The sequence below is a fragment of the Malaclemys terrapin genome, chromosome 13, assembly GCF_027887155.1.
Source record: "Malaclemys terrapin pileata isolate rMalTer1 chromosome 13, rMalTer1.hap1, whole genome shotgun sequence".
Taxonomy (NCBI): Eukaryota; Metazoa; Chordata; order Testudines; family Emydidae; genus Malaclemys; species Malaclemys terrapin.
Genome location: NC_071517.1, coordinates 7,807,411 through 7,831,483, shown reverse-complemented (window position 1 = coordinate 7,831,483; position 24,073 = coordinate 7,807,411). Strand labels below are relative to the sequence as shown.

Genomic DNA, 24,073 nt, shown 5'->3' with positions numbered 1-24,073 from the left:
ACTATTATTTTGTGCAGAGTTGTAGCTGTGTTGGTCCCAGGATAGTAGAGAGACAAGATCAGTGGTGAGGTAATATCTGTGTGGCTTGAAAACTTGTCTCTCGCACCAACAGAAGTTGGTCCAATAAACAATATTACCTCACCTACCTTGTCTGTACTATTATTTTATTTATTAATTCTATTGTGGTAGCATCCAAGGACCCCAGTCAGGGCCCCTTTGTGCTAGGCATGTACAAACACAGAGCAGCAAGATGATCCCTGCTCCAAAGAGCTCTCAGTCTAATTCATGAATGAATGGGTTTATGTCTATTATAATAATTCAATGAAGACCCAAACCTACCTTGAGTTGTGACACAACTTTCTGGTTTATTTATAAATTGAAAAGACAAGTAATCTGTGAATTTATGCACTATTAACTGATAGTTAATGTCAAGATTTTGTTTTCTTTTGCCTCTGGGATGGATTGAAATAGTGAAGCCTGTTATATGTATCCAACAGAAATATAAACTTAGGGCTTTGTTTCTTTCCTCCAGCTGTGCAGCCGTGACTTGTTCCTGTAGTTGAAGCCTGTCCTTGTTCAAAGATCAAAGCTGTGGTCTTCAGCTAGGACTTTTAGGATATGTCTACACCAGTGGTTTTCAACCTGTGGTCTGCGGACCCCTGGGGATCTGCAGACTGTGCCAAAGATTTCAAAAGGGGTCCACGGCTCTATTTGAAATATTTTAGAGGTCCACAAATGAAAAAAGATTCAAAACAGCTAGTTTACTTGATAACTGGGAGCAAGCCTCCCAGGCTGGGTAGACAAGCTCATTTTTCCGGTGAAGACTCGAGCTACTCACCCGAGCTTAGATCCAGGTGATTGGATGGGCTTAAGAGCCTGAGCTGCTGCCCAAGCTGCAACACCCACGCTGCCATTTTTAGTGTGCTGGTTTGAGCTGAGCTAGCATGAGTCTGTCTCCACAGGCTGGGAGGCACATGCCCAACTACTATGTAGCCATACTCTAGGCTACATCTACACTACAGCCGGGATCGACGCTCTGAGATCGATCCACTGGCGGTCGATTTAGTGGGTCTAGTGAAGACCCGCCAAATCGACAGCAGATGGCTCTCCAGTTGACCCCTGTACTCTACCCCCGATGAGAAGAGTAAGGTAAGTCGACAGGAGAGTTTCTCCCATCGACACCCCCTCACCTCCCGTGGTGTAGACCCTGCGGTAACTCGACCTAAGGTACGTCTACTCCAGCTAGGTTATTCACCTAGCTGGAGTTGCATAGCGTAGGTCAACTTACCGCGGTAGTGTAGACATAGCCTCAGTCATCTGGTTTGCAGGACTGGGACATGTCAAAAGTGGAAAATGTTCTTGTATGAAAATGAAAATTGAACATTTCAGGACAAATTGTTCTGGCAGCACGCAGTAGGACTGTACCACTGAGACTTGGAACCACTGAGCTGTCGGGAAAGAGAATTTCTCATAGGTTTCCCAGAAAGAGATATAATGGGACAAATAATTTCTTACTTTTAAAAAGAATTTTACAGCGGAAATCTGAGAAAGTTGTGATCTGAGCACAGGACCATGAGCTAGAAACTCCTGAGTCTAAGGCTATGTCTACACTTAATTCGCTGCTGTGCTTCAGTGTAGACACTCATTACAGCAATGGGAGTAGCTAGTCCACCTCCTTGAGAGGTGGTAGCTAGAAGAATTCTTCTGTCAACTTAGTACTGTCTATACTAGGGGTTAGGTCAGCTTAACTACATCACTTAGGGGTGTGTGTTTTTTCACACCCTGAGCGATATAGCTGGGTTGATCTAACTTTTTAGTGTAGACCTGGCCTAATTAAGACTAAAGATAGAAGACTGAAGACTAAAGACTGAAGATAAAGTGCTCAGTGTAATATTGAAAGCATTATGAGATATGTTTGTAGTATATCTGTCGTCTTTGAAACTGTGAAATGTGTTTTAAATCAGTCCACATAGACCCCTACACCTACAAAGGAATGCTTGGAGGCCTTGACTGTTGCTGCAACTGGTATTAATTAGAGTGACATGAGTAAACCCCATGCACCGCTTTGAAAATGTAGGGGACAGATATTGGATTGTATCTGAGATACACAAGTACTTGTGCCCACAGCAGATGCTTTGGAAAAAATACTTTTGGCAATGTCTGACAACCCAGCACTGGACAGTATTGGTAATTGAAAGCTCACTGTGGAACTATGGGATTACCAGAATTCTCCATTATTGTAATTAAATTTTATATTTCAATGGTGCCCAGAGATGCCAATCAGGGTCATGTTGTGTTGGGTGCTATTATTATGTGCAACTATGATTATGTGCAAGGCTAAGATTTAGTCATGGGCATTTTTAGTAAAAGTCATGGACAAGTCACGGGCAATAAACAAAAATTCACGGGCCCGGACCTGTCCATGACTTGCACTATAAATACCCTGACTAAATCTTTGGTGTTCTGGAGAGGTCCGGGAGTGCACCTGCTGCTCTGGAGGGGGGCCTCTGGGCCTCCCGCTGGTGCTGGGGGGGGGGCCTCCGGGACTCCCACTGGTACTGGAGGGGGGCTGTGGGGCACCTGCTGGTGCTGGGGGGGATTCCAGGGTGCCCACTGGTTCTTGGGGGAGAGGGGCGGCACGGGATCACCGCTGCTGGCAGGGGACAGCCCTGCCAGCCTGGGACCTCCGTTGCCGCTGTTGGCAGCGGACAGCCCCGCTGGCCCGGGACTGCAGCAGCTGCTGCCCACAGGGGGTGGCGTGGGACTCCCACAGCTCTGGTAGGGGGTGGCCCAGGACCGCCAATGTTTTAAGGGGGTGGGGGCGGTACGGCTGACTCCGGGGCCACCCAAGCTGCTCGGATGGCCCTACGGTTAGTCACACCTGCTGGCTGCAGAAGTCATGGAGGTCCCGGAAAGTCACAGAATCAGTGACTTCCGTGACCTCTGTGACAGACTCGCAGGCTTAATTATGCGATCGTTGATGAATCTTTCTATTAAGATATGGTCCACACCGTGGAAATGTTTGAGAACATCTATTTGAGACGAAGCAGTAAGAACACATAACTGTACAGGCTACAGGCTACTGCAGTTTAACTGGGGGACTGGGCAATTATGAACAATTGTTTTATGTCTAGAAGGAGATTTTCTTTAAAGAAGCTGAAAGAATTGTAGGCGAGGCTGGTAATACTGTCCATTAGCCTGACATTTCCTATTATAAAACTCTGGTTCTGGTTGCTTATCACTTTGCCAAACTTTAACCATTTGGGCTGAAATTTTCTGACCGGCTTTATAAAAAAAAAAAAAAAAAAAAAAAATTCACCCAAAACAGTTTAGTTGTTTCTAAGAAGAAGGTTAGGGCTGAAATACATTATGTTAAAAATTCGGGCATCCTTTTCATTGAGAAATTCTAGCACTGTCCCTGCCTTGGATCAGGGACTTGAAATTGGGGAGGGGGGAAGCTTTGTTTCAGGGATGTGTATTTTGTCATCTTCATGAAAATCTGTCGAAATTTGGCGAAAATAAAAGGCGTTGAAAAATTCCCGAATAGTCTGTCCACAGTGTGCATGGTGCAGATGGGCTAAGCAGGACTTTCTCTGCAGTTGCAGCTCTGCTGTGTGCTGTCCTGGGTTCAGGGCATTTTCTCCTGTGCTCTCTGTACCCCCCTGCTGGGCCCTGGGAGTGTAGAGGAAGAAGCCGCCTGATCTGAATGCAGAGAGGACAAGAACTGGACCCTCAGAGTGGGTGCGGGGAGTAGACTGGGACAAGAAGTCTGAGGGTGGGAGAGATGGCCCGGAGGCTAGTGGAGGAGGGGGAAAGAGGGAAATTTAAACTGGGGGAGGAGACTGGGTCGGAGAACCAGTGGGGCAGGGTGCCGGGAGGGAACATCGATCTGACGAAGCTGGGGTACAGCAGGAGAACTGGTACTGGTTGGGCACAGAGCCTGGAATGAGGATTCAGATGGAAGTGGGAGAACACTGAGATTGAATGAGGTGAGAGACTGGAACTTGAAGTCAGTGGGGATGAGAAATGTGGACAGGGAGGAAGGTGAATGGAGGCCAGAATAGGGGAGCGAGACCGATTGGATGAAGAGCTGGGAAGTGATGGGAGTAACGGAACAGCTGGGCATGGAGGCTGGGAGTGGGGAGAAGGAGACTAGGATGGAGTCTTCAGAAGGGTTAGACTGGCTAAGTGAGGAAAATAACATTGCAATGAGAAGCCTGAGCAGTGGAGACTGGGACTGGCAAAGCGAAGAGAATAGGATCAGGATTAGGAGCCAGGAGTAGGGAAAAGACAGGAATGGGCCAAGGACAAGTTGGAGGGTGCAGAGAAGATGGTCACACTTAGGGCAGAAGAGTCTGTGTCCACTAGAGCACACTCCCCCCATCGCCTAGAATAGAACCCAAGATCCCTGAGTCTCGCCATTCCTCGGGTGTCAGCAGATGTCTGTGAAACACACTGGCAGAGTGCCCCATCCTCTCAAGCGGCTCTATATCAAGGATGATGATCTACTGCTGCTGCCAGTTACCCTGTTAGCTCAAGTGGCAGAGGTCTGTGCGATGGAACTAAAGGTCCCAACTCTACTTGCTGATGAGTTGGGTTCAATATAATGCTGTGTGATGGAATTTCTGTTTACCCTTTAAAAAATCTGGGAAATTATACACAGGAAAAACCTGTTAAAAGAACATCATTAAGGTTGCAGAGTCATGCATTCAAAAGTTAGGAAATGCCTCAGTTAAGGTTATGTGAGCAACCTTAATTCAGCTCCCTTGAACACATGTATTATGATACAGTCGTCAATTACATGATTACATACTATTTTTTCCAAAGGACCCCTGCCTCATTCAATGCACAGGATGGACCTGCTCTGAGGATGAATCAGGGTTGTATAAAGAAGGAGGCTGTTGTCTGTAGGACCATTGCCTCATTTGTTGCAGAAGTTGGAAGGTGTGTAATGAATGAAATGGGAGATAGCAAGATGAGTAAAGCAGTTGAATGCTGCCCTGGATAATTGGATTCTATCCCTGTCTCTGCCACAGAGTTCCCATGTGATGCTGGGCAAATGACTTAACCTAACTTTTCACAGGTGGTCTCTACTAGTATGTTCCTCATTTTTTGACTGCTTGGTTTGAGACCAGGGGTCTGATTTGAAAAAGGGCTGAGCACTCACAACTGCCACTGAAGTCAGTGGGAGCTATTCTTGAATATATGGAGAGCTATATTATGCTAAGTACTCTGAAAAATCAGGTCCAAGGTATGTCGAATTGGACACCCAAACATAGTGGAATTTTGACCTTAATCTCTCTGTGCCCAGTTCCCCATCTCTAAAATGGGAATATAATACCACCGCATCTCATGGAGGTGTTGAGTATCATAGAATAGCCCCAGAGGAAATTATATTTTTGACTTCAGGGCAGGATTTGAATAGCGTGCAGTAAATAAGGTTCGTAGCCACACATTGACCAATGAGGAGAAAACACAATATTGAATTGATACTCAGTGAATGAGCACTGTCCATTCATTATGTGCACCGAATGAGGTAGGAGTCCTGTGGAAGAAGTAATATGTGATCATGTATCATAATGCTGCATACAAGGAGTTGAATTAAGATTGTACAGGCAATTCTGCATACACACTCACACACACACACTCACTCTCTCATTTGTAACACTTTATGGACAGCCTTGAACAAATGGATAACTTGAAAGGCTGTAGATCAAGAAATTAGTGATGTGGTTGTGATGGATGAGGCAGTTAGATCTATACATTGTGTAAGTAATTTTCAGATTCTAAGCAAGAGGTCTCGATTTGCTCAACAGATACCTTGTTAAAGGCTGCTGACATGACACGGCTAAATCAGTTTGACAAATCCCTTGACTAGGAGTTGTCAGTGTAAATTGGGTGGCGGTATCGAGGAGATAACACATGCAATTTAAATAGGGGATAACAATCCTAGGGGGCCACTAGCTGAAGTTAATTGAAAGGTCTTGAAATGGTCTTTCATTTTTTTCCTTATCCATTTTCTTCACATATAATGTCAGTGTCAGTGCAGACTGTCTTCTCTCTCCCACTGATTCCAAAGTAAAAACAAAAAGAATCAGTAAACAATATAAAAGCTTGTATGTATATATATCTCCTCAATACTTATTCCACTCTATATGCATCCGAAGAAGTGGGCTGTAGTCCACAAAAGCTTATGCTCTAATAAATTTGTTAGTCTCTAAGGTGCCACAAGTACTCCTGTTCTAAAAGCTTATGGGTATCTGTATTGAAATCTGTCTCAACATGTTATAAATTCTTATAATTTACCATACATAAATGTCTGTAGAGTGTTGCAGGTGTTGGGGTCAGGTCTTTGCTTAATGTAAAATACCATCCCATTTTTATTATTGTTGATTTGTGGAGGATAAACCCTGCTTAAAGCCTCCAAGGATTGGCTACCACCCATCCATTTTGAAGCTGGGTCCCAGTCCCGCAGCAGTAGATGTGAATGGGACTACTCACATGAGTAAAGATTGACCACTTTCCCTTTTGATTGGTTGTCCTCTTTTTGGCCTTTCTTCTAGGTGGAAAGACAATACAAATACTTACTCACTGAGTGAGTGTCTTTAAGTTAAAAGATGTGGTGTTTTTGGAGCACTCTACCTCTTTATGTTCCTTCTAAGATCTAGTCATATCACCTTTCTCACAGGCCATGTAGCTGAAGTTCTGAAGTGCTGCTGTGCTATAGTCAACCCTAGACATAAGTTTTCTTCTTGCTCTAGACTGATTTCACATCAGTTTTGAACATAGGGCCACTTTGCCTGCAATTGCACAACATTATAAATGGAGTAATTCATCTCTTTCTAGAAAACAGGTTCGATTGCCAGCTGCTTGGGGCAGGGACTTAGCCTTTGTAGTGTTCAGTGAAGTGCATAGCACGCTTCTGAGTGCTGCATAAATAGTATTACTGCAGTACCCTTATGACCAACGTGTGAATGCCAGAGATATGTGCTATGCTTTTGAGGAAAACAAACAACCTTTACATTTTCCCTTTTACTTCCATCCCACACATCTGGGAGGTAGCATTCTTTTTGCAATATAGTTCATAATTCTTTTGCATTGATGTCATTATCTACTCTCCTGTTATTAAGTATTGGTTTGTGGATGTACGATTGTTCATGGTACAGTACAGCTATCAGGCTGAGATGGGAGTGCAACAGGAAAGTAGAATTCTTTGCCTGCAAAGAGCTTTGTTTTCTTTTCTCATGAGGTGCAACTTTATTTTGTGGTTCTGAGCTGGAACAACACTCTTTTGTGGTTTGATTTATTTTCTTAGAAATATAGGAAAAGGTAAGTAAGTTTCTATTATCATTATAGATAAGAAAAATAAATAAGTAACCATAATAATTTTGACTAATCTAAAGGACTCGAGTGGCAACTTGGAGTTACAGTCATATAGCCTCATCCAGAGTTGTGGGTGAGCCTTAAAATTGGGTCAGTAGAAACTTAAGAATCTATTATGGTTTTGTAATATATATATATTTTTAGTTACTTTGTAAGATGATATAGTTGTTGGTACACATATTATTCCTTATTTTATTAAAATAACATTGACTTATGCTGGATCTTTTGCTAAGTGGTGACAGTTAAACACTGATGAGTCATTGTTTTTTGTCTGTAAAATGTTGATGCAATCACAGACACAGTGAGCTGATAGTTAACAGGTTGTTTGTATGTAACATTTATTTTTACCGTGTAGTGTACTAGTCTGTTTTATTCCAGTTTATAAAATTATAAAATGCACCCACCCAGGGCTCTAGGTGCATGTGTAAATGAAAAAAACAAACACCACATTCACTGGTAATTTGAAAAAAAAAAAAAAATCTAGAAAATGTTCAAGTCACAGGGGCCTTGTCCTTATCTGCTATCCAACTTCCATCCTTCTCCCAATGAAAAATTTACCACAAGCCCCTTAGCAGATTTTTTAAGATCTTCTGCTCTGAGTAGTTCACATTCCATTTGCACCAGTGATGATAAATTGTATAAGCTCACTGACTTACTTGGAATTCTTGAGATTCACCATGTGTAGTGCTAGGCACATGGTAAAGTGATTGTATGTTTACTATTTCATATGCTTTCTCTCTAATTTGTCTTAGTATCAAATGTCTTTTAATTAGAATCACTACTCACAGTTTTGAAACCTCTGATTTGTAAAGACTGTGTGGTTGTATTGCGTTTTATATAATTACATAGTTTGTATGATGAGCATCAGGATCGATAAAGTTATTGATTGCTGCTGATGGAAATTTTATGGCCAAATCCTGCAGTCCTTATCCTGACAAAACTCCAAATAAAGTCAGTAATTGACATGAAATGAAAGTTTTGTCTGAGTAAAGATTGCAGGATTTGGTCCTTATTCATTAATACTATTTCTCCCAATGTTTAGACATTTAATAAAATCCATTTAGTAACTTCTTTTTTATTAATGTTTTAGACTGGGGTATTTGAGTTCCAACCCCTCTCAAGTGGTTGTGTTCTGGTCTTTAAACTTGAATTTCCTTTCTGCTGCCAGTTTATTTTCTCACTCTTAAACACAAAAATCTATGTTTAAATAATTTAATTCATTGTAGATCTGTGATTCGTACCCTATTTAAGAGGTAGACAAGAAGAGCTTTCATGCTAAATCAGCCACTCACTTAGCTCTAATAATTAGGTACTCTAAGTTAAATCTAGTAATAATCATAATAAAAGAAACCTCCATTGGGCTTTTGTTGTCTCTTTAAAATACTTGCCAGGAAGCCATCTTTACTGGATGCTTTACCTATATTTGGTAAGAAAATGTCTTTAAACTCTGTGCTCCATAGATAGCTCTGCCACAGTGGTGTCCAGCCTTCTCAGCCTGAGGGCCAAACAAATTATTTCATAAAGGGCAAGGAGGCACAATTGACTATCTCCCCAAACTCAGGCAGAAGCACTCAAGTTCTATCCTGCTCTCCCTGTGGCTCTAACAGCTTGGCAGAGATGCAGACAATTGAGCAGGCAGAGCTGCCTTCTCCTGCAATGCAGCAGGCTGCCAGCAGGGGTGCGCTGCTGAGTAGCTCTAAAGGGAAGGGACAAGAGCTGCTCACAGTGCTTGTGGCTCCGAGCAGAGCTGTTGGTGGGGTGCAGGAGAAATGGGGAGGCAGTTGGGGGGAGGCTGTGCCCCCTGTTTCCTCTGCCTAACTATGGGTCTGATTCAAAACTCCTCAGTTTAAAAATTTCAGGGTGTGGTTCAGGGAGCTCATTTTCAATTTGTAATCAACTACACGTTTTCTTTTTAACACATTGCTCTGCAGGGCCAGAGGTTGGACATCACTGCTCTATCATTAATCTTTGACTTGAGAGGTTAATGCTTGTTAAAATATGCAAATATTTACTGAAATGTCTACTTTATAAATGTACAAATGGGCATACAAGACCTTGGTCCTAATCCTTGTGCCACTGCAGTTAGAAGGATTAGGCCACATCATCAGTTGGTTGACAGGTAGAAAGTGATCTGTCTGTCTGGATTCTCTGCAGTGGATTGAGAAAGTACCTAGATCTGTTTGCCTTAGCTGGTTAGCTGTCAGCTTGTCTGCTTTATCATAGGCTTTGGCTCCATAAAATACACCATTAAACTGTGATGTGTAGTGGTGCACAATCATGGGCTGAACTTCTTCCAAAATACTAAACTTGTAGTTCAGTTCTGCTGTCTCTCCTCCTCCACTTAGTTTTGGTTTGTTGTTGGACCAACTATCCAGCCATGATGTAATTCTTCAAAAGCCTCTTGTGTGCCAAGAAAGGATGGCGTTTACATTAGAATAAATGAGCTAGATGATTTTGTTGTTTATAGCTCTTCCTTCCCATCTCATCATTCCTCTTTTCCTACTGCTTTAAAAACACTGAGGCTGGAAATTCTTTATTGAGGGTGGGGGTTGGAGGCATACTAATGCCCCTCCCAAAACTTGGAAGAATGGATTATTAGGTCAATTTGCCCATGCTAAAGTGCCTTCTCCAGAAGGTGCTGGATGAGGAGCTAAAAGATCTCTTCAGTTTCTTGGATCATCCTAGGGAAGAACTACATAAACTCTTGCCTGTGTGGTATTTAGTCTTGCATTGTTATCACATGGATTGTAGTGTCAAACCACATCCTAAAACTGTATAAAACATAATTAAAACATTGATGCTTTATTACAATTGCTAAATTAAAATAATTATATAAATGTGCACTTCTCAAACACTGAATAATCCTCATGCCACCTCTTATAGGGAGTTAGTATTTTAATCCCTCTTTTGGAGATGGAGGAAACTGAGGTTTATAGGTAATTTGCCCAAGTTCACAAAGGGAGAATTTTTGGCACAGCTGGGAATAGACTTCACATCCTCAGACTCCTAGTCCTGTGCTGTTACCACTACACAGTGCTTACTCATGGGATAAATTAGAAATTATACTGTTGAATTTTATGAAAAAAATCTTTGAGGAACTGAAAATCAATTTCCATTAACAACTGCCTCCTCCTCATGCCCATCCAAATATTTATTATTCTTGACTATTTGTACGTGAGGAGCTCTGGAACCACAATAGACAAGTTCTGTAAGATGTATGACCTTAGATGTCTACATGCCCTGTACTGTATGTGGATGGAATTGAATGAGCGGAATTTGTCAATATGAGTATGTGAATTATGAATGACAAAATGAAATTAATCTTTCTTTCCTGATTAAATTTGTCAGTTTCCATACCTTGCCCATGTATCAGCTTGCTTTTTTAGGATTCAATTCAATTAATAAATTGGCCTTCTGAAGCTCCCTACCTATTTCTGTGTTCTGTAGATCTTCTGTGTCCATATTCAACATTCTGCATTGAATGCAGAGCCTGTGACACAGTTTAGTCCAATAGATATACAGTCCAACCAAAACTCTAGATTAAGTAAAGCTCAGTTATGGCCCCTCAAATGCTCTCTAAGGATAAGCATTAACCAAAAGAAATTGTGTGGCCTCTTCAGCATAAAAGGCCACTGCTCAGGTGTGAAACTTTCAGGCCAGCTGATTCAACAAGAATTCAGCCAACCAGTAGAAGACAATTCATAAATAAAATATTTTTTTCTTTTACAAGGTGCCAACTTGTGAAAAGTGGCAGAGCCAGTTGGTAGGCGGTGAGCGTAATATCCAAGATATTTTTAACCTTGATGCATGGCTGCTCAGTGACCATAGTGGTCCCTGGGAGTAAATTTATCTCAAAGCTGGAATAACTGTTCTGTGTTGTAATAGGCTGGGGGAGAAGGGTTAGACAACCTACCTTCTGAAGAAGCTATATGCCTATCAGTTATAAGTATATTACCGCCTCCTACCCTAGGGCAGTTAAAGTAAGGTCTGGAGCATATACAGCTCTCCTAGGCTGCTGAGGTAAACACATCAAATGGTAAAGAGCTTTGATGAGACAATGGTCCAGGGAGTTTTGTTTATATGGTGGTGGTGGGGCAGGAATTAGGAAATCAAAAGTGCCATGGAGGAAATGAAATCCTCTTTTTGCAGCTCTGTAGTGGGATAATGTAATTTAAATTTTTGAGTCTTTCAGAGAACCAGCTGCCAATCTCATTCCTTCATTTGTGGTTCCTCCAAGCAATTACTCCTTCCTAATACTGGAGCAAGTCCCAGGGATGTGAAATTTACTATGGGCAAAAACACGAGTGAACTGAACATTGCAGGCTATGGTAGATCTAACTTTCTATTCCATCTGCTAATTGGTTCCACAGCTTGGAGCTAAATACTGGGAACTATATATATAGATATTGCAAGCCAGTGATTACTGGTGGAATCAACCAGTCGAGTGAGGAACCCATTTTCATTCCTTTTACATTATGGACACGTGAGAACTGGGCATGGACTGTACAAAAGCACTTGCAAACTTTCATCGGAACAAAATCTGAGAATCTGCTTTGATTTTGTGAACATTTGCAAAATTTGGCTTGTGAGAATATTTGCGGAAAGAAAACATTTGGGTTGAAATCCTGGCCCCAGTGAAGTAAATGGTAAAACTCCTATTGATTTCATGGGGCTGGGATTTCATCCTTTCTGAATACTCATGTGGCTATGAATTCCCATGCTGGAAGTATTCATGTAGCCATCTTGAAAGCTCTTTGAGATTGGAAGTCATTCAGTCAGGGACTGGAAAAAGTAGTATGTGATGTAAGTGGCCACTTAAACGGCAGAAATAGTGTGTCAGGATAGTCAAACTTGGATACTTGCATATGTGCCTCAGTTACTTTTAAGTTTTAAATAAGGTTCAAATGATTTTTTAATCATAGTTACTAACTTTTCTAAAATTGCAACTCAGTCTTCCAAAATAGTAATAAAAATGTATACTTGTTGAATATCAGAGGGGTAGCCGTAGTCTTTAGGGTGCCACCGGACTCCTCGTTACACTTGTTGAAGACTCAGTCCTGCAAACATTTGGGTAACTTTGACATCAGTGGAATTACTCAGATGAGTAAGGTTACTCATGTTCTTAAGTGCACAAAATCTATTGCTTGTCCTTACCATGACAATGATAATGAAAACATGAATGATATTTTACTCCATCAGCAAAAGTTAAAGCTCTAGGTCAGTGAGAGAAAAAGTAGAATTTGGAAGATCACTGTTAAGTCAGAAGGTAACGTTATAGTCTTTCATCGGGATAAAGGCAGAATAAACAAAATTACCTTTCTCCAGCTTTGTGACATGTGTCACACGCACACCCATCTCTAACATATCAAAACAAGATGGGTTCAGTCAAAATTGTTCTGACAAATCTTTAAACATTGTTTGTACATTCATTTGCCTTGTGATTCTGGAAATTAAATTAAGAGTGATACAAGACAAATAGAGAATTACACCATGTGCTGTAAAACATATTGAACATTTCTTGTTTACATTGTACTGCTTAAGCACTGGCTGTGAAAGAGCATGTGGTAATGGGTGAAAAGGCACAGTGGATTAAATGGGAAAGGCACGCGCTTATCTATTTGAGCTTTAGACTTGTTGAAATTCAGGCACCTTAGATTGATAAAGATCTAGAAAGATCAAACATAATGGGGATTTCTAATAGTGAATTTTTTAAATGTCCTAGAGATGGAAATTATTTTAAAATATCACAAAAGCTGATTTTATATCTATAAGAGCTATACAAAGTCTCATAACAATATGAGATCATTTATTTTAGGGAAATTTGCCAAAGGTGAGCTGCTTCCTTAAAAGAAAATGAGAAATTGCATCATTCCCTGCTTCAACTATCAAAACAAATTCTTGTCAAGTCCATTTTAAACTAAAATAGCTGTCCTGAACCTGTAAAATATATTTAAATATAGTTATTGGAGGGATGAGATTGTAGAGGGGAGTTATTGAAAGGTTTTGTGCTTTACTGACCATGTATATTTTTGGCAGATAATCCTTACCATCTTGGATGTAAACTTTATTTCAAACAAAAAACATCCTTAAATCTTTGAAAGTGAGTTTCTGTGGCATCCAGCTAGCCCCTGCCCCCCCGCCCCCATTACGTTTTCTTTTCTAAAAGACTACATCTTAAAAAACAAAACTCAAAGTCCCAAAAAATCAAGATGGCAGCAAGCATAATGCTACCCGACCTACTTGGGACCTCTGGGCTCTGTCTGATATCAATATGAATAAAACATGAGAGAGACTGGAAATGAACAGCAAAACCACTTAAAATTCTTTCTTACTTTCACCCACCCGCCTGAGGCCACATACTTTAAGAGCAAAAGTGCTCCTGGAGAGAGGGGTGGCCTGGAGGAGAGGATTGAAGGTTGAGAGAAAAGACACTTGGTGACTAGGAAGTAGGTTATTCTCAAAGGATAAGGGGGTGTCATTAATGAAGGCACAGAGCATTGGGTGGGTAATCATTCAGTAAGGTACTTATGCACATGCCTAACTTGAAACCAATGGGATTACTCACTGGCTTAAAGTTCAGCATGTGCTTATGTACCCTGATGAATCCTGGCTAAAACTAAGAGCAAGAGGGGAGGTGATGAACTATGAAGAAAGGATTAGGAAGAGTTTAGGGAGTAGGAGGGGGTGAGGTAGGAAACATGAGTGGAGCTGGGTAGATGGGGTGAGATTATGGTCCCTTGAAAGTGAGAACAGAAGGAGGCTTGCCAAGATCTGATCACCAGTATAAAGCTAACCAACATTTATCATCCCCTTGCCCCCTCTTTAGGATTTCTGTCCCTGAGTCATGGCAGACAGAAGACCAGAGAAGTCATGTGAACAAGCATGTGAATCACTTAAACAGCAGGATTATGAAGTGGCTGTGAAGCACTGCACGGAGGCACTCCTTTCCCTCAGCCAGTACCCCCCAGCTCACTTCCCGGAGGCATGCCAGGCTGAAATCGACCGCATAAAAATTGAGAGTCTTCTCTATAGAATTGCTTCTTTTTTACAACTTGTGAGTGCGACTCTTTAATAGTATCAGGTGACCTGGGAAGAAGAATCAAGTGCCTTTTATCTTTCAATGTTTAATTAGAAATCAGAACCTTATTATCATTGTCATGTTGCTTGGACATAAAACCCCTCCTTGCAAAAGCAGATGTAAGGATTCAGTTTTGCAGGGGTCTGTTTACCTATGTGTAGTAGCTTGCAGGATTGGGACCCAAATGTAGTTTGAATCTGAATAAATGATTGACTAAAAAACGTATTTTAACTTTGGTGAAGCTTATTCCAGAAACAGAAATATTCACTAATAATGTATTACATTATATATATTAAATTAACATAAAAACTATGTTAAAAGACTATTAATAAGGTTGCAAAGTCAAGCACGCAAAAATTAGGAAGTGCCAGTATTAAGGTTGCCTATCTGAATGGGATCTTCAGGGAATTTAGCTGCAAAGCTCTAGCAAGTCTCTACTGAACATGTACAAACTGTGATTTTTCAAGTAAAATATATACCCGCAGGTTCTGACAGCACCATAATAGTGCAAGATTAAGTAAACTGTACAATGTACAGGCAACAGTCTGAATTTTAAGCAAATGTGGGAAATGATAGTTTTATATTTCCCTCCGGAAGTTGTGGCTTCACACAAACACAAAGACGCCTCTTCTCTTAAAACACCCATTTGGTTAGAATCCCGGAAAAAGACAACATTCTAAAGGTGAATGTATTAGACCCATGTCTGAAGTTCAAGTTGAACTAATGTACCTTCAACTATATCACATTATCTACCTTGAAAAAATGTGTAAGAGAAAATGGGTTATTTGACGTTTCAAAGGGAGCTGTTGATTGGAGCAGGAAGTCGTTTAACCTGATTGGAATAATATTGTTTTTAAACCGTTTTTTTTCCCTCCCCCAGAAAAACTATGGACAAGCAGATGAAGACTGTAGGCATGGTATGCTGATTTATTTATCTATTGTGATTTCTAACAACATGTAATCAGTTCTCTGGATTACAGAACATTCTAAAACGAATATCAAAATATTTGCCTTTTTAATGTCATAAAATTGTCCTACCCAAATTATTGCTCTGGTTTATAATGTCAGTACAACCCCACTGAAATACAGCCACCTCTGCTGTGGAGGGTGGCAGCTGACCAGTGGACCGCGAATCCCTCTGATGACCAAGAAGAAGCTGGCAATTTTGCCTGCCTTCCCAGAGGCAAGAATAAATGTTTTATCTGCATTTAGGCCATGATTCAGCAAAACATGTGCTTGACTTTAAGAACATGCTTAAATTCATCCCTATTCAGCAAAGCCCTTAAGCACATGTGTAGTAAAGCCCATACTTAAAGTTAAATATGTATTCTAGTGCGTTATTGAATTGGAGTCTTACAGAGGAATCTGTGCTAAAGTTCTGTTCTTTTATTATGGACCTGATCCAACACCCAAGACAATCAGATTCTTTTCATTGATTTCATTGGGTATGGAATCAGGCTTTATTAGCATAGACTTGGGAAATAAATTATACTGTGGGTAGGTCCCACCTTTTGGTGCTCTGTCTCTTCAAGATTAGTTAAATTGTAATACAAAGATTCTCTCCCCCCCCCCCCCCCCAAGCCCTGATTCAGTTTGAAAGCAATTGTTAAATGGGGATTGTGTGATTACTTGTACTATAGATGTATTCACTTGATGGGATGATTGAGAGTTTATCATTTCTGAATATTTTCTATGTATTCATCATATGCAATGCTGTCCTTAAAACAGTGCTATATTTAAAATCCACCTATTGTATCTGCTGCTAGAGCCAGAGATGCATTGTTCTGAACTGGCCTGCACAGTTGTCCTTCCTGACAGTGAATAAAGAGCCAGGAAGAGATGTATGGAAGGATGAATAATGGCGAGAGGAGGGAGAAGAGAGAATGCCGTTAAATTAATTGTATTTTCATTGACTAATATTCTGAGGACCAAATCTGGGTCCTATTGAAGTCAAATGGAAGATTTGCCATTGATTGCAGTAAGGGTGAGATTTATCCTTGAGACAGCTTTGTGACTTACACGGGGAGACTATCTTTGTTTCTTCTCAGCATGTATAGCAGATACCTGAATATTTCAAAGGAGCTATACAGTTAAGAATATTTTTCCTTATTGGGCACCTATAATATGGTAATTGCTGAAAAAATATGCCAACCGTAGAGCAGATTAACATGTATTTTTAATTTAAACAGATCTCTTTTGAAATGCATGGTAGGGAGAAAAAATTAAACCGTGTTCTGACCATGATAAGCCTTTAAAATCAGACTCACTTACAGGGCTGTTCTAGACGGAAGTCTGGTCTAGCATATTATACGTACAAATCTTTTTTTTCTCCAGGTCTAAAATATGTAATTTTAGAACAATTTTAATACCAAAACGATTTTTATAATCTATATATAAACAGATTTGATAGTCTTGCCCTATTCTGTACTTTTAATTGATCTTCTCCCTGCAGCTAGCATTTCAAGACAGCTGCAGAGGTTGTCTCGGTGGGTCTAAGTTTTTTATTACTATTGAAAGGACATTTTAAAATAAAAATGCCATGCGTGTATCAAGTTTTAGGCCTGTCGGCTATAACGGTATCCATTGAAGCATGCACAAACCTTTTTGACCGAAAAAGCTTTATTCAATCCGCAGTTATGACTTTTTACAAGACTTGACATATTGCAGACACCAATGACTTCATTTTGATTTAAAAGGAATGAAATGCATGCTCTAGCATGCATGCTAGAAGTATGTATTCTCCACAAACAGTTGTATTTACTGATAGAAGCACAAGGGCTTACTGTAAGGGTGACTCTCTTAAATTATTCCATAAAGAGTCAAAGAATTTTGCTAAAAATGAAAAGTTACAATGTGCTGGCCTACTGCAACAGAATGCTTTAGCTAAATAACTCCAATTAAATATATAAAATATCTTAATTGATTAAAGTTCGAGGTATGTTATCCTAATTAACAACTGTCATACATCTTAAAACTGAGTTTCTGGAGATTTGTTTTTCCTTCTGATTTGGGAAGTAAGTCTCTATTCTGAAATTGTTGTCAGCAGCCGCAGTGTGATTTGAATTCAGAAAGTCATGTTTTAGGCATCTTAAAATCAGGGTTTGGTTACCATTATATAGTGGAAAACATGTCCTGTCATTTTTTATATAGATGTTCTTTTGGGACTATTCTTTCGTTGATGTGTTCACATAATTTCCCATAACGACATGTACACCTATTAAGTGGGAGAATTGATTTGTTTTTTGAGAATCCTGCAGTCCTTGTGCCTGTAAACTTCCCATTAGCATTAATGGGAGCTACACACATCTAAGAACTGCATAACTGGTGATTGGCAGTAGAAACACAAGTGGTGACATTGTCTGCAATAATAACAATGTATATTTTTGATTGTAACTCTAACAAACAGGCTTCCTACATTATTACAATTTGCATGCATAATTTTACTTAACGTTTCAGTCTCTTAAAAAGGAAATTTTCTTTCTGGCCAAGTAACACATATAATTAAGTGTTATTACTACTGGATTGGAGCATTTCTGTATCATGAAATAAATCCTTTTGCTATTGCAAATGTCAAGGAAAGTATCTGTTTGGCTAGCTATCTGATCCCATAGTTTACTGGTACAAAGTTTACTGTTACATGAAGCTTTTAAATATCAGGATCAAAACAATCATTCCTATTGCAGCACGAGTGAATACCAAGTCACCTGGACTATTTTGTTTTAAAGTAGTAAGAATATTAATTTATTTGGAGCAACTGACCAATGAAGAGGTTTGGTAAATTTGCAAACTACAAAGTATGCTTTTTGCTAGCATGAATGGATCCTCATGAACATGTTTTTATCACCAAAATGTGGTTTGTTGCAGTTTTGATTCTTGGAGGGATGAGGGAGATCCTTTGTATCCTTGTCAAAGAGCTGAATTAACTGTCCCCTAACTTCAAGGATGCTGTCACCACCCTTTTGGCTAAAGGATGATGGGCTTGCATCTCCTTTGAGCTCATCTACATAATTTCTTAGTTGGTGGGAGATGTCACTGCTAAATGACAGTAGGCATGAGGGCAAAGCCGGTCCAAGCCTTGCCGATTCAGGAAGGGAAGGTGCAAACCTAGTTCTCAGATGACATTTTAGTTTTAAAGGTGAAGGGAAAACTGAGTTGGGTGTAGTTAAGTTTGTACTGTCTTGTGGTGGGGCTAAAAGTTGGTGCTTTGTGTTGCAGTGCTGGGAGAGGGACTGGCCAAGGGAGATGGCTCTTTCCGTGCAGTGCTTTGCTGCATGCATCTTAAAGGGAAGCTGCAAGTTGTATCTAATGTTCTTTCCAAATCACTGATGGGTGAATCATTGGTAAGTGGATGTGATTTAATTTACAACACTTGAAAACTAATTTCCTTTTGGATTTTTTTAGTCATTTAGTAGCAAATCTCGGATTGTCTCTTTGACCAATAGATAACAATAAAATAGTTCATATGAAAAATCCAAGGACAAATGTATATTAAAACATTCAGGTGCTCATATGTAAGCAAGAGCCCAGGTTGTTGCTTTACCAATGTTTCTGAGCCAGTGCGCTTTTTTGCTGATTTTTTTCTACTTTTGTTACAAATCTGTAGAATGTTTAAATTAGTTGTCTGCATCTAATCCCCATGGAATGTACTGTAATTTTTGTACATGTGCCATTTAATAGAGCAGAGCATATGTTTCCATCCTTTTTGCCTGTATTTTAACCATCCACCTGAGACCTTTTTGTGTGTGCTTCAGTTGACTAAGTTCAGCTTTTATAGCAGAAAGCACATTGATGTGATTATATTTTTTAAAGATGACTCAAATTGTTTTTAAGTAAACTTCACAGCTGTTGGACATAGAAAATAATCCAAATACTTCATTCTAAAGTCCAATAGTTTGACTCGCCTGCTGCGACCTGAGTTCAAGTGTCCTCTTTTAGGCCCTCATCCAGCAGAGCACTTACAGAGGTGCTTTACCTCATGCACATGAGTAGTCTCCCTGACTCCAGTCACGTGTAAAGTTAAGGATGTACATCAGCCTTCACAGGATTTACTATCTGTGTTCAGTTTCTCACAGTTTCAGTTTCACACAGTTTCAGTATCTGTGCTCCAGGTTTCACCTGTACGAGCTGATGATAACACTAACATCAAAGGTAGTGTAAGGAAGGCTTTGCTCTCAGAGGTGTTAATGACTTCAAAAGCTCCTTGAGGAGAAACCCAGAACCCTGAACTCAGGCCTTGGCAAGAAAAAGCAAAAAAGCGTTCTGTGAAAGCAAGTTTCTAATTTTAATAAGTTTATCATTTTAAGGGTGTTCCTATAATTGTTGAATGATTTAAGAGCTTAAACATGCAGCATTAATACTAATATATATAAAATACCATAAGCCCACTTGTTGCTATACAATATGTGAGCTGTGCCAAATAATTGTTGGGCCTTTGCTCTGAAGAGTATAAAATCTAAAGCCTACTTGAAGATTAAAATGTTTGGTAGAAATGGTGGTGGTACAAATCTCCTTTCACTTTCATCAGGGAAGGGGCTCTTGTTTTCCCTACAGCGATCAACCATTGGGACTACTGTCCCTTGATTGGAGGGTTTCCATTGATGAATCCTGGCATCTTTAACAAGTCTTGGGATTGGTTGACATGCAGTGCGACACTGACTGTAAACATGCCTCTTCCTGTTATACCTCCTTATAACATCTAAGATTGGGGTACTGTGCAAGGAACAAATATGCATCTTGGGTATCCTACTGCATGTGGATGATTGGCTAGTTGTGAAGAAATCTAAATTTGGATATAAATATTGTAACGGCAGAGGAATACATTATGTTGGTGTAATACACTCCTGATGGCAAACAAATTTGCTGAGATATATTCTCTCTTTAAAATAATGCACTCTCTGAGTAATAATTTACTTTTATCTGATATGGTTATGAAGATAAACAAAAAGAATGAAAAGGATTGACATACATTTTCATGTCTTTTAGTAGGAGTTTGCCTTCAGAAAAAATAATGTAAATAGCCAAATACTCCATTACCTAGGCAATGTATTTCAGGCAGTTATGCTACAGTGGGTTGACACATAGCTTGGTCTTTCTAAGTGAAGCCCCTACGCCCAAGCTGAAACTTACGATCTCATGACAGATCAAAGATCATAATTCGTGGTTGTTTTCAGTAGAAGTATTAAAGCCAGCAAATGGTTTACTGACTTCTCTCAGTGTCTGTGTGGAGTAATTCAATGAATAAAGTTTGGAGTGCTTTTACTTGAAGAAGCTGGAATGCATCCAGCTTCCCCCACAGTAGTATAAGGGAATGATTCTCAGTAACTTAAATTCTTTATGCTCTATATTTGAGCCCTACGAGTTGGATTTGTGAATTCTGCTTTTGGAAAGAAATGGAATAGCATTTCAAATAAAAGCTCTGTGTATGAGGATTATCAAATTTGCAGGCTGGCAGTAAAGATATTTGAGTTTCATTTTGCTGCTCTCTAGTACAGGTGGAATGTAAAGGAGGATTATAACAATCTGCTATCTAACAAACTCAGTGGCACTTAATAAATGCAGTAAGTGGTCAGTTAAATGAAACCACAGACCTGAATCAGAACTCCTGAGTTCAGGATCATGCCCTCAATGTGTATGAGATTGCTTTACTTTAGATAAATTAATTTTAAAGGATTTTACTTGGGATTCCCTTGAATGTGAAGTTATTTTTCAGTTAGAAGGCTAACCCTTACATTGTAGTGAAAACTGTTACAGATGAGTTAAAGGGAACATACTCCAGAATGGAAAGAGTTAGACTGTAAAAGTAATCAATTTGCAAAATAGCTTCTTGAGAAGAAGTGACTAGATCATGGATACAGTAGTGTGAATTTCTGATATTGACTCCTGAGTTGGAGTAAATATTCTAATAACAATAATAATAGTAATAATACCTAGCTCTTCTATAGAACTTGTCATCAATAGATCTCAAAGCTCTTTATAAAGGAGGGTCAGTATCATCATCCCCATTTTACAGATGGGGAAGCTGAGGCACAGAGAAGTGAAATGACTTGCCCAAGGCCACCCACCAGGCCAGTGGTCATGCTGTGAATAGAATCCAGGTCTCTTGAATCCCTTTCCGGTGGGCCACAGTGCCTCTAGGGTATTTGTTCTGAATTATACTGTCTTGTGAATGTTGAGGCTATTAATGCTTCATGTGGGTGACTGCCAGATTTCCTAGAGTTAATTTATCAAGTTGTCCTGCACATGTATCCCATTTTGCCTGACACCTGTCGCGTGAGATTAGCTTTTATCAACGGCAAGTTTCCTTGTTGCATAATAATGTTTGCTCAGTGTTGCACAGTATGTCATTTACCATTATGTAATAAAACTCAACAGCTCATTTGTCTTCCCCTCTTGCCCATCCCCTTTCCCAAATATTGGGTAGAAAAAAATGTTCCTTGCTGCCTGTGTTTACCATAGTAGAGGATTTACGTACCGAATGCACTAACGTTTTTCTCTTTCCCTAGAACGGGATGGTAACTAAAGATTTGACAAGACTAAAAATGCTTCTTGCTGAAACAGAGGTAAGATTAAGTATGTTATTGGGAAGAAGGTGACAACTGATCAATTGCAGGGTGTTTTGTTCCGTGCTCCTTGAACAAGGTCTATTGGGCACCATAGCCTCCACTGCCCTACCAGTCTTTACCATCTTTAAAGCAGCCTTACACCAGTCTTGGATCTTTGTTTTTGACGAAAGAATAAGAAAAATGCTGAAAAGTGGTTGACTGTGGCTTGCAGTATTGAGCAGGGAAAAATGAGAACATCCACATACACTCTATTTATTTCTTATGACTCAGAAAGTGATTCCTCTTTCCAGGGGAAATTATCCACTAGAGCGCTTAGCTGTGTCCTAAACATGACGTAAGACTTAAAGTGACTAGCAAATTCTAGATGCTCCATCAACATCTGTAGGAGGGAAGGGTTAGTCTAAACATTATATATATATTGATTGAATTACTGTTTTCATATATGGACTTTGTTCATATTCTTTAAATCATTGCTTTTCTTTTCATCTAAATATAAAATGAATTGAGGTGTCAGTACATTGTAAGACTGTACTCTTATTCCAGATGCAAATTAAAATGATTGCACTTCGACTCTTTCTGTTGCATCTATGTTCAGCTTTGGAACAAGCTGCTCAATGACCAGCCCACTACTTCATTTGCCAGTGTCATATGTTAAATTCTTATGTCTCTAACAGCAGTATGATTCACTCACAAAAATAATAGTCCCTCTTTTTTAAACAATAGCTTTTAAAAAAAGGACACACACTCCGTTCCACTAAGGCCACTTTGTGCCATGGGAGTGATTCAGACTGATCTTAAAATAGCCAGCGAGAGCTCTCCGCTGGCAGAGATGTGCCTCTGCAACTTTCTGCACCAGCTGCCTCTCCTACCCCAGTAAAAGGTAGAAAAAAGGGATATCAGATGTTTGAGGGGTGGTTGTGGCTGGGAGGGGACATAGAGTAGTAGAGCTCTACCATACCTAATCCTCCCCTGGCATAAGAGCCATTATGGGCCTTATACCAGTGGCAGACGTTAGAATAGGCCCCCGCTACTGTTCTTACTTCCACAGGGGTTGGATTGATGAGGATCAGCGAGCTGTGACTGGCTCCTATTGACCACAGTTTGATGTTGTGGTGAACTGGGGTCAAAGTTTTTAGATAGTACAATTAAATTTTTTTCTTTCATCAGAGAAGTACACTGTGGTACAGTAGATTTAATGTTCACATTAAGTTTCCCCCGTTCAGTTACTGTGATTACTGGCATGTTAACATGAGACCCAGGTTTGTGACCAGAATGTTGTTTGAACTAGTTGAGATTTTTTTTCGTACTGACCATTAAAATACAATCTCTTATGACTACAGTAGCAAAATGGAACTTACAGTCAAAATCTTGATATGTGAACTAACATATCTTTTTTTTGTTTTTAATTGCAGGCATCAGCTAGCAAAGTACCCTCAGGATACCATGGGGAAGATTTGGAAGATGGTAAGTAGAACATACTTAAAAGATGCTTTGAGTTGCATGGTGAAGCATTGACGATGGAACCACTGTAGCTGTCTGAAGAAACATCGTTGTCTTGTACAGGCACGGCCCAATCATTTGTCCCTGATGTTTAGTTGGAGGGAAGGCACTAGCAATAAAGGGGAACACTGCATGAATAGTTAGCTTGAGTCAATGAAATGGGAGAGACATGCCCCCTCTCCAGTTTTGTTTGGAGACTCCAGGCCACATTTATTGGTCAGTTTGTTATGGGAATACTACAGATTAATTTGTGTAACTTGCTTTATATGATTCCAACTTTTGTCCCACATAAATTTCTCAGGTATTGAAATCAATTGCGCAGTAGATTGCTATGGGGAAACAGCAGACCTGCTTGTGTGTTTATATCCTGTGAGATGGTGTTCAGAAACATATAACCCTGTGTAGTTACTACCAATAATTCTAATACTGGCAACTGGAAAAATAACCAGAATCCTCCATTACTCTACAGGCTCTCAGGATGGTTGGCAATTCCGCCCCCCACCCAGGGGTGTCACAAGTAGTGAGGAGTACACATTGTGTAAGAGGTAAA

General features: G+C 40.0%; 1 protein-coding gene across 2 annotated transcripts in view; it reads left to right on the top strand.

Moving 5' to 3' along the window:
* Nucleotides 1–24,073, top strand: part of HELZ (helicase with zinc finger) — a 138,435-nt gene that overhangs the window by 7,204 nt on the left and 107,158 nt on the right. For both annotated transcript variants that reach the window (XM_054047282.1, XM_054047281.1), the window contains exons 2-7: nt 14,210–14,437; nt 15,342–15,378; nt 18,677–18,801; nt 21,964–22,020; nt 23,436–23,487; nt 23,993–24,068. In XM_054047282.1, coding sequence (XP_053903257.1) covers nt 14,228–14,437; nt 15,342–15,378; nt 18,677–18,801; nt 21,964–22,020; nt 23,436–23,487; nt 23,993–24,068 — 557 coding nt within the window. In that variant the 5' untranslated portion in view covers nt 14,210–14,227. The remainder of the gene's footprint in view (nt 1–14,209; nt 14,438–15,341; nt 15,379–18,676; nt 18,802–21,963; nt 22,021–23,435; nt 23,488–23,992; nt 24,069–24,073) is intronic.